Source organism: Leptonychotes weddellii, chromosome 15 (genome assembly GCF_054177405.1).
Source record: "Leptonychotes weddellii isolate Sample4059 chromosome 15, ASM5417740v2, whole genome shotgun sequence".
Taxonomy (NCBI): Eukaryota; Metazoa; Chordata; class Mammalia; order Carnivora; family Phocidae; genus Leptonychotes; species Leptonychotes weddellii.
Window position 1 is genome coordinate 28779280 of NC_138383.1, and position 11175 is coordinate 28790454.

Genomic DNA, 11175 nt, shown 5'->3' on the forward strand with positions numbered 1-11175 from the left:
TCTCTCTCTCAAATAAATAAATAAAATCTTTAAAAAATAAAAAATAAAATAAGCAAATAGGGGGGCACCCAGATGGCTCAGTCGTTAAGCGTCTGCCTTCAGTTCAGGTCATGATCCCAGGCTCCTGGGATCGAGCCCCGCATCGGGCTCCCTGCTCAGCGGGGAGTCTGCTTCTCCCTCTCCCACTCCCCCTGCTTGTGTTCCCTCTCTCGCTGTCTCCCTCTGTCAAAAAAATAAATAAATCTTGAAAAAAAATAAATAAAATAAGCAAATAGGGAAGAAAGAGAGTGAGAGGAAATTGTGCACCTAACTATTTCCTCTGCCTTTTCTTCTGAGTCCTCTAAAATAGTGGCTCAGGGGCGCCTGGGTGGCTCAGTTGTTAAGCATTTGCCTTCGGCTTGGGTCATGATCCCGGGGTCCTGGGATCGAGCCCAGCGTCGGGCTCCCTGCTCGGCGGGAAGCCTGCTTCTCCCTCTCCCACTCCCCCTGCTTGTATTCCCTCTCTCGCTGTCTCCCTCTCTGTCAAAAAATAAATAAAAAATCTTTAAAAGAAAGAAATAGTGGCTGAGACAGGGAGATGGATCCCATTTCATTGTTGTTTCCCACAACTTGCTCACGGGAAGCCATTGCATTATCTTACCACTTTCCCCAGACTACTTTATACCTCCTTATTGGCCCCTTCTGTTGCTTTATCCCAGAAAATCCACCTTAGTTCCTTATCTCTGTCCCTGTATAGATCACAAGTTTTACAATTTACCGTCCTTGTTATTAGACTAATTTATATACTTTATTTAGTCAGATTAGGTGGATCACTTAATGGCTGCACATTTGGGGGGGAATTTAGTATGCAAAGCAAGGGTGAATTTCTCTAACACTATATATATATAAGTTGATACACTCTGCTGTTTGAACATCAGGAAACTGCAATCAAATATATGACTGATGGATGTTTACTGAAACATATTTTGGGAGATCCAAATCTTACCAAGTTCAGTGTCATCATTTTAGATGAAGCCCATGAGAGGACTCTAACTACAGTGAGTATTTTAATATGCTGGTTGTTTATTAGTTTACTTATTTGGGGTAGCTTTTACCCTGTAGAGAATTGCTTGGTCTTACTTACATTTTATTCTATTGAAATAGGAATTCTTTGGTTAGGAAAGCAAGATATTTAAAATAAGTTGGTTGGTAGGTGTACTCGTGACTTATTAGAAATTTACTTTTTTTTCAGGACATCTTATTTGGTTTATTGAAGAAGTTATTTCAGGAGAAGTCTCCTAATAGGAAGGAACATTTGAAAGTTGTGGTGATGTCAGCAACTATGGAATTAGCCAAGCTCTCTACATTCTTTGGAAATTGTCCAATATTTGATATACCTGGAAGGCTTTATCCAGTCAGAGAAAAGTTCTGCAATTTGATTGGCCCACGAGACAGAGAAAATACTGCATATATTCAAGCGGTATTACTTGGCATCCTTTTTGTGTCTTTTTTTATATTTATGATTCTAGTTGATTGAGTAGTTCAGTAATTTGTTTGTTCCCTTTTATTTTAATGGCGGCCCTTATAGGTCCTAGAAGTTTCGAGAACCAAATTTAATTTTTCTGTGGAATAAGGGGAGGTGGTTGGGAGTGGGGGACTATTTCCATCAGCATATTATGCTTGTGTTTCTTGCTTTAGATTGTTAAAGTGACCATGGATATCCATTTGAATGAAATGGCTGGAGACATCTTGGTTTTTCTGACTGGTGAGCATTCAGTATCAGGTTTAAAAATTTTACTACTTATATAAGAGCAGAGTGTGGCATCACAGTAGTGTTACTTTTGTTGGAAAAACTGGGCTTTAACTCATATTGCCTTAGCTTTGTATGATTATCTGAAAGTTTTAGATATTCTATTTTATTTAAGATATATAAGATAATTCTATACTGCCATAAAAACTGCCAGTCTCATGAGTAAACATATGTAAAACACACTGACCTTTTAGTAAAAAGATATTAAATGGTAAAGTATTAATATTTTATTAGCCTATCTTATATAGAGCTGTTACCATACCAAACAGTCCTGGATCTGAATGATTAATTCCATTATTTCAAAAGACATCTTACTAATTCATTTCTTCTTTGAGTGGTGGGATGGTACTGTGTGATAGCAGTACATAAGGTGTTGAATCCGTGTCTCATAGACAGGCCTTTTTTGGAAGTCAAAAATAGATTAAATCCTAAACTAGTGTGATTCTTCAATTAGCAGCATCCTACTAACAGAAATGAGTCATTTTATCGCTCACCTCCTACTCTGCCTTGTACTGATGTCAGAAGTGAGACATTGTAATGGTCTCTGCCTTTTTCCGGTTACTTAAGTATTTTGAAATACACCTAAATGCAGTATCTCCTGGACTAGATTCTTCTATATTAATGATTAACTTTACTGAGTCTTCCTCAAATACTGTGTTAACAAGATGATAGGCTTGAAGATTATAAACATTTTTATTCCTGTAGAGGTTTAAATTCCTTGGAAACTCGTGTTCTATTTTCAATTCTATTGTTGAGATTTGGTTCAATTTATGTGTTCATCTTCTTTAGATCAAATGAGATTGAAAATAGCTATTATGCAAAAATAATCCAGAAGACTTCTCTTTTTTTCATTCTTAAATTAATTTTGCTGTTCAGTTGCTGACATTATTTTCCCTCCCTCATTTCAGGTCAGTTTGAAATTGAAAAAAGTTGTGAGTTACTTTTTCAGATGGCAGAGTCTGTTGATTATGATTATGATGTTCAAGATACAACTCTGGATGGTTTGTTAATATTGCCATGTTATGGATCTATGACAACAGGTAATTCCTCACTAGAATAGAAAATTTGACTAATTTTTTAAAAAAAATATTGAATAATTACATACGTACAGAGTAGTATACAGATCCTAAGCGTTTAGGTCAGTTAATTTTACGAACAACTCATTTTATAACCAACACCCAGGTCATGAAATAGAACTTTAAGGGAACCAGCATTCCTTGAGAGAAGTGATTTTTTTCTCAAAGTCTTTTCATACTCACTTTTTCAGGAGCCTTGGACCACCCCCCCCACCTTGATATTGTTTAAGAGTGGGCTGTGTCCTCTCCCAGCAGAACAAAAATATTGTTGGTAATTTTTTGAAATTAGGACTATAATTTCTTGATAGTAGTACCATAAATCAAACCTAATTTAGTATTGCCAAAGAATTTCTAGAGATCATATACATCCAGGTACATCTGAGACTAAACATAGTGGGTTGTTTTCTTTTGAAGTAGCACACAGTCTGCTTTTCAAGAATGATGCTGTTCTTTTGTAATTTCCAAGAGCAAATGCAAACTCTTATTCTGTTATTTGTTCATAATAAATATTGTTGAATTAGGTTTAGAATTTGTTTAGTAAAACTACTTTATTATGGAATTTGATATGTAAAAAAGGGAAGCTATTTAGAGTTTGATTGTGATTAGCATTAAATATGTAAAAAACATTTGAATGTTTTTATATATATATTTTTTATGTTTTTATATTTTATATGTATTTTTGTTTTTGTTCAGTAGGTGGTTCTTAATCTTATGTTAACAAAAAAAGTTAGGAATATGTTTTGGTAAATAACCATAGACCATGTGCTATTTTAGAAATCTCTTTTGTGATGGTGGCCCTTGCCCTCCATATGGAAATCTGTTTTTAGGTTTTTGTATCTTTAAGGGAATTCTTAGGGTCTTTATTAGATATTTAAGGTTTTCATTGTTTTCTGGAGATTTGATCCGCTGGCTCCTTTAAATTTATTTTGTTTACTGCTGAGGTAATTCAAAACTCATTAGAGTTGCTTTGTTATTAACCATTAACAATATAAATTTTTTTTCTATATAAGTAATTTCATTCTTTCCTTTGTTACTGTCACATTGAAAATAGCATGCTGAGTCTGCTATTGCATCTTGTTTAATGGCCTGAAATACAGTTTTTATACTATTAAAGGTTGTGAATGACCTCCTATTTCTCAAATCTCATGGCTTTTTTTTCATTAGTTTGTATTTTGATTTTGTGATAATAATAAGTCTCCTTGAAATGCTGTCATCTGGGATAATACTTAATTACCTGGTTCTCCTGACCACTCTTTCTCTAAGTGTGCTGCCCTCCCACCCTTCCCAGCCTTTGTTCCTCTCTAAATGTGACTATTTTTTAAGGTTTTATCCTTAGCTTGCTGTTTTCTTAGAGTTCTCTGTTTTGGAGAGGTTGACTATCTCTAGTTAAGTCTCACTCCTGCATTCTGGAATTCCTGGATCTTCTCACAGGGCTTTCTAGTCTGTGTATCATGTCATCCTAGCTCATTCAGTCCAAATAAGTGACAACTCCTACAGGTTGGTTTGTTTTTTTTTTTAAATCTTGTCCAGATCATTCATTCTTCTTTTTCGTTTTTCATTGTCATCATTAGAGTTGGGATCCTCAATTTGCTTTCCTGAGTTGTTAACATAACCTGCTAACCTATTTTCCCTGATGTAATTTACCATCCTACCTGCAGTGGTAAGCATCATCCTTCAAAAGCACAGCTCTGTATCATTTTCCTGTTGGGTATCTCAGCCATTCCTTATTACCAGCTAAATTAAAATGCTAACTTAATAACTTGGCATTCATTATCCTTCCAGTGTGATTTCAGCCTGGTTTCAGCCTTAATTCCCAGGGTATGAGATTTTCTGTGTTGGCGTGTATGTGTGAATGGTAAAGATGTAGAGCTGCCTGTCAGTAGAGCCATTACTGAAGGGTTTTGTTTATTTTAGTTTCCCTTCTGGTTCCAAGGGCACTCTAAGGGCAAGCTGCTGGTGATCTATTATGAGCATAATAATATTTATGGGAGCAATTTCTAACAATGCAAAGAGGCATTCAGATGGAGCTGATGAGGTACTGAGTAATGGGTGAGGTGAAGTTGTGAGTGGCAGGTTCCTGGGATCTTAGGCTTTTTTTTTTTTTAAGTCTGGCTAATAGAATATGGCACTTATTTTTTTATTATTGCTACTTCGGGTGGTGGGGAGAAACACTATTAAAATGTTATTTCCTTTATTTCCTATTATGTCTTAGGAACATAAAGCTTATGCTTGGGAGTGAGGAGAGGGAAGAAGGGTTTCCTGCTTGTAGCCTGTTGTGAGGAGGGTTCAAAAATGACTCAGATCTAGGTTTAGTGAAAAGTGAAGATTATGAGGTGGATATGTTGTATTTGCTTTTATTTCTGGGCTAGCAATGAGGGTGGCTGATTGTTTTAAAGGGACATCTTAAGATACCTCCCTAATTGACAAAAAATTCTCAACTGTGAAATGTGAAGAGGTGCTGTGGTATCCCTTCTATTGCCAAGATTATATGATCCCACTCCCTGGGCTGAACTCTAACCCCCACCCTTTGAGGTGTTTCTCTCAAGCTCAAAGTGTAGGCAGTATTTTTTATTCCATTTCCTTCTGCATCTTTTTTGTGACAGCATTTGATATTTCCCTTCACTTGAACTCCTCCTTTTCCCTTTTATTCTCTCCTCTTACTGGCTGAAATCTTGCTGTTTTGTTTCACGAGTGCAACCACCTCGATAAAAACCTTCCCTGATTTCCCACCTCACAACTGACTTTGATCTCTTCTTTGTTTATACCTCTTGTGGCACTGAGCACATTCTCCCTTGCGTTATGGTTGCCTCATCTCCTTTCTGAAATTGTGAACTACTTGAGTATTATGTGTTGAAAAAGTCCTGATTAGATGTTTGTTAAAATGAGTTCCAGATTTTTCACTTTCTGCTAGACATTATGTTATATCTTGTATGAAAACTGTCTAGAACCTTATTCTTGTTTCCCTCGAACCTTTTTGCTCTTCTGACTTCCCTCTTTTGTTCAAGATTTTGCAATTCTTCAGGTTTACTGAAATATACCTGTTACTTCATAAGCAACAAATATTTGCATGGAATTTGACTATTTTAGCACTATAAGTAATTATCGAAATTCAGTGCTGCTTAGCCTTTTTAGAGGGTGGAATCTGAGATTCTTTTTAAAAGATAATGAAAGCCATGGTTTCTTTCTCTAGAAAAATGCACATATACCCATAAATATTTTTCTTGCATAATCAGACTTCTTTATTGAACAGATAGAGACTAAGTGATGTTCCTGAGGTCACATGGTAAACCTGCATTTGGTAACTGGTTATCCATTCAGTAGGGGGTGAAAAAATAGTACATGTGTTTTCAGAATACCTGAAGAAAAGGAAAGGAGCTTTACCTTGGATTAGTGCAAGTTTCTCTCAAGCTCAAAGTGTAGGCAGTATTTTTTATTACATTTCCTTTTTTATTTCCAGTATTTTAAAAGAGGAAAACTGCACATTTAGATTATTGCATTAATCTAAAAGTAGTTTTCTTTCTTTCTTTTTCCTGCAAAACAAAGACATTATCTCACTTTGGCAAGTACGTAGAATTTGGCTATGTCTGTGATAATTTCCTTAAATGTTAAGATTAAAGATGAGGGGGGAATAAGGCTAATGAGCTTCATATAAAAACTTTTACTCTAGGGGCGCCTGGGTGGCTCAGTTGGTTAAGCGACTGCCTTCAGCTCAGGTCATGAGCCTGGAGTCCCAGGATCGAGCCCCGCATCGGGCTCCCTGCTCAGCAGGGAGTCTGCTTCTCCTTCTGATCCTCCCCCCTCTCATGCTCTCTCTATCTCATTCTCTCAAATAAATAAATAAATAAAATCTTTAAAAAAAAAAAAAAACTTTTACTCTCTCCAAATGGGAAAATTTTTCTTTTGTCTTACAAAGCAGACATAGTTGTAAAGAGTACATAGTTGTAGAGTATGTAGTTGTAAAATATAATCAGAAAAGTAAGAAAGATAATTAAACTTAGATATCACCAACATGGTTAAGTGATAATCACTATTAATATTCTGAGGTGTATTCTAAACTTTTTAAATATATTTAAATATATTTTTAACATAAATATATTTTTATTGTTTAGCTTTTTTTAACAAAAAATTGCATTTTGTTATATATGTTCTTTAATGTTTTTTCCTTTAGCCTTTTGTAGAAATTTTTAAAGTGTAGAAAAGTACAAAAACAATCCATTTCCCACTGTGCAGAATTAACACACTCTCAGTGTCTTCACATTTTTGCTCCAGTTTTCCTTTAAGAAAAACTATTCAATTAAGGAAAAATGATAACAGTTTCATTATAAAGAATTTAAGCAGTGTCCAAAGTTACAAAGGTAAAAGTAAAGAAATCACCTCAAGTTCCTCCATATAAAAATAACCAGCTCTCTGTGTGTGTGTGTGTGTGTGTGTGTGTACATATAGAAGGATAAGGAAGTAAACAGGTGGGTTGATAGAAATACTTTTTAAAGTGAGATTATACTATTAGTTGCTTTTTAAAAAAGTATGTAATTTTATGTGAATGTACTTGAAGGAATTGTTAAACGTCAAGTAACTTTCTTTACCACATGAGAATATGATATAAAAGGTTGCTGTCAAGTCTAAAAAGATGAAAAATTTTAAGAAGTTGAAGTTAATCTCTTCTTTTTAGACCATGTGTGATTGGAGATCTTATCTAAGCTGATTCTCTGATTTGAAAGATAAGGACTTAAATACTTCGACTCTTCTGTATCTTTCCCTTCTGATTTTTGTTAGTTATTTTTACATTGTTTAGATGTTTATCATCAATCCTTTTACCATGGCTTTTCCATTCTTAAGTTACTTTTGGTTAATTTTCGATTGCCTGGGTTTTGTTAACTTTTTTTTTCCAATAGAAGGGCTCTTGATTGTTACTTTTTGTTTTTACTCTTTTATGTTTGAGAATGTCTTGCTTTTGCCTTTATACTTGAACTATGTCGTGGCTGGGTTTTATGTTCTTGGGTCACACTTTCTTTTCCTTAGAACTTGGTAGATGTTGCCCACTTGTCTTCTGGCACTGAATGTTGCTGTGGAGAAGTCTGAGGCCAGCCTGATTTTTTTTTCCCCTTCCTTGTAAGTGATTTGCTTTTTCTGTCTGCCTGAAAATTTCTTTTTTTTTTTTAAATTTCTCTGATTTTGAAAGTTCAGTAGTTTTAATTAGGATTTTTTTGGTGTTGAGTGTTTTATATTAAAATTTCCTAGAATTTGATGTGCTTTTTTAAAAAATCAACTTTTTGAGGTATAATTTACATACAATAAACTATGCTTGTTTTAAGTGTATAGTTCAGTGAATTTTGACAAATGTACATACCCGTGTAATGACCATCACAAACAAGATGAACTTTTATGATGTGTACTTTTGATCTGAAAATTCAGTTATTTCAGGGAAACTCTTTTGTGTTATATCTTTGAATATAATTTTTATATATTTATTGGTTTCTCTACTTCAGGGATACCAATTATTCTTATGTTGGATTGCCTGTCTTCCATATTTTTTAACTTCCTTCTAGTTACCTTTTCAGTTGCATTTACTCATTATTCAAGCCTTTTCTTTGTGTCAGGAATTTGATTTTCAGCTGTGTTACTGAGAATTCTCAAGATATTTTTGACTCACCCAAAAATAACTTCTTGGGGGCAGAGGGGTACAGTTTTAGCCAAGCAGTGTTGTACTTCTTTCTTTTCCTCCGAAACTGTCATCTTTTCCCCCCTTTGATTGACAGTTTCTGTTTATTACTTTAAGTTATGTTCTTTTTCTTCTCTTTCTCAGAAATAGTTCTGCTTTGGAATCTTTTTGGGGGACTTTGGGACAAGATATTCTATGAGGAAGTTTCATTGGCCTTAACATACAATGTGTCATATGCATAAATCTAGGAGCGTTACTTCATTATGAGTGTTGAGTGGTCTCTCAATATCCTTATTTCTTTTTTATCTATTTTTTTTTAAATTTTATTATTTATTTATTTATTTGACAGAGAGAGAGATAGCAAGAGCAGATCACAAGCAGGGGGAGTGGGGGAGGGAGAAGCAGGCTTCCCGCAGAGCAGGGAGCCTGACGCGGGGCTCGATCCCAGGACCCTGGGATCACGACCTGAGCTGAAGGCAGACGCTCAGTGACTGAGCCACCCAGGTGCCCCTCAATATCCTTATTTCTTGGTAGACTTTGGACATCTTTTTTGCCTCTTTGCCAATCCCCTGCCCTCCCCATTAATAACATCCTAAGACCTAACTACATATTAATGAAAGTATTCCATTTCCCCTTTCCTTCCTGGAGAGTGAGAATGTGCTTTAGGATATATTTAACTTTTTTCAAACCTTTATAAACAAATATAAAACTGATATGTGTTGGAGTGCTTAGCTGGCTCATTCAGAAGAGCATGCGACTCTTGGTCTCAGGGTCGTGAGTTTGAGCCTCACATTGGGTTTAGAGATTACTAAAAAAAAAAATATATATATATATATATATATATATAAATAAAATTAAACTGGTGTGTGTTTGTACTTGGGGAATATGGTATTAAAGTGTGTGGGTGAAATGGAAGTGAAATAAATGTGAGTCTTGTCAAAACAGTTTCAAGACTTTTTAATTGATTATAGTGAACAAAATGGTAAATGAAACTGAAATTTTGCTTCAACTGAACACTTACAAAATTAAGTATTTTTAGAAATGGGTTGATTGAAAAATAGACTTAATTATAGATAAATGTGTTCAGAAAGGACATTTTTAATTTATGTAAATTTTTAGGGTAGTGCCGTAGAAAGGATGTTAACTTATTATTTATATAATGCATTTTTTATTTATCAATTCATTGAATTCTATTGAACACTTTCTGTGATCCAGACATTGTTCTAGGTAGTGGGGATATGTCTTGGATAAAAGAAAATCCTTTTTTCATGGAGCTACATTGTAGTAGAACAAGCAGATCATAAATAATGTATAAGCATAATTTGAACTACAAAGTAGTATAAAACTCCTTTGAGCCATCTGGAAGAAATGAGCTACCTAAGTCTAATACCTAAAAAATAATTCTTAACCAAAGTTAACTACAAATCTAAGAGAAATAGGTCTTTTTGGAATTATTTTTGTATTTACCTCAGAGCTTCTCCACATATCTTTTATAAGCTGCCTTTCTGGCCCTTTTTTACTTGTGAAATTAATTTCTGAATAATGTGGAAGAATAGCAACATTACTCAACTTGGTTTCAAATTTGTCTGTCTGTAAATCTTAGCCAGTCACTTGACCTCTCTGGGATTTAGTTTTCTCATTTATAAAATGAGATGGTTGGCTTAGTTCCATGATTTTAAAACTGCTCATCTGTGCCATTCCTTTTCTTCCTTATAATGGTTCACCTTTGGTCTGTTATATATACTGGGAATACATGGATCTTTGTAAGATTTTATTTAAGAACAGGTTTTGTACTTTATTATTTCAAAACAGGTTTTGTTAAGATTTTCTCGACTACTGAAAAGAAAACAATTTGAGATTGCTCAATTAGAAAAGATGAATTTTCTAAACAAATATGGGCATATCTTATGGAAAACAAATACAGCCAGGCATTTAATTTTTTTTTCTTCTTAAGGTATATATGTACTTACTGTTCTATTGTATAATGTACAATTGTAGATATATGTAACAGCTTAAAAAGATGTTATGAAACATACAAATAAAAATGCTAATAATTTCTTTTCATACCCCCAATAGATTGACTTGTATACTCACTCACTGGAATGATCACTCCTAAGTTTTGTTGATTATTGAAGTAGAGTGATCCACCCAAACAGTCCTTTGCTTTGAAGTTCCTTGATCTCTGTATACTTACACACTCTATAAGTGATCTTTTCCTTCATCCCACTTAAGCCACCCATTCAGAAGCTTCCATCCTAGACTTTGTCATTACCATTTCTTTTTATTTATTTATTTATTTTATTCTTATGTTAATCCCCATACATTACATCATTAGTTCTAGATGAAGTGTTCCATGATTCATTGTTTGTGCATAACACCCAGTGCTCCATGCAGAACGTGCCCTCCTCAATACCCACCACCAGGCCAACCCATCCTCCTACCCCCCTCCCCTCTAGAACCCCCAGCCTCTTTTTCAGAGTCCATCGTCTCTCATGGTTCATCCACCCCTCCGATTTCCCCCGCTTCATTCTTCCCCTCCCGCTACCTTCTTCTTCTTCTTCTTTTTTTTCTTAACATATATTGCATTATTTGTTTCAGAGGTACAGATCTGAGATTCAACAGTCTTGCACAATTCACAGCGCTTACCAGAG

General features: G+C 34.8%; 1 protein-coding gene across 1 annotated transcript in view; it reads left to right on the plus strand.

The window, feature by feature from the left end:
* The window catches only part of DHX40 (DEAH-box helicase 40), a 49404-nt gene that overhangs the window by 3574 nt on the left and 34655 nt on the right, over positions 1 to 11175 (plus strand). Inside the window, exons 4-7 of the mRNA XM_081806034.1 lie at positions 918 to 1037; positions 1232 to 1459; positions 1678 to 1744; positions 2698 to 2829. Of these exons, the coding sequence (XP_081662160.1) occupies positions 918 to 1037; positions 1232 to 1459; positions 1678 to 1744; positions 2698 to 2829 (547 nt within the window). The remainder of the gene's footprint in view (positions 1 to 917; positions 1038 to 1231; positions 1460 to 1677; positions 1745 to 2697; positions 2830 to 11175) is intronic.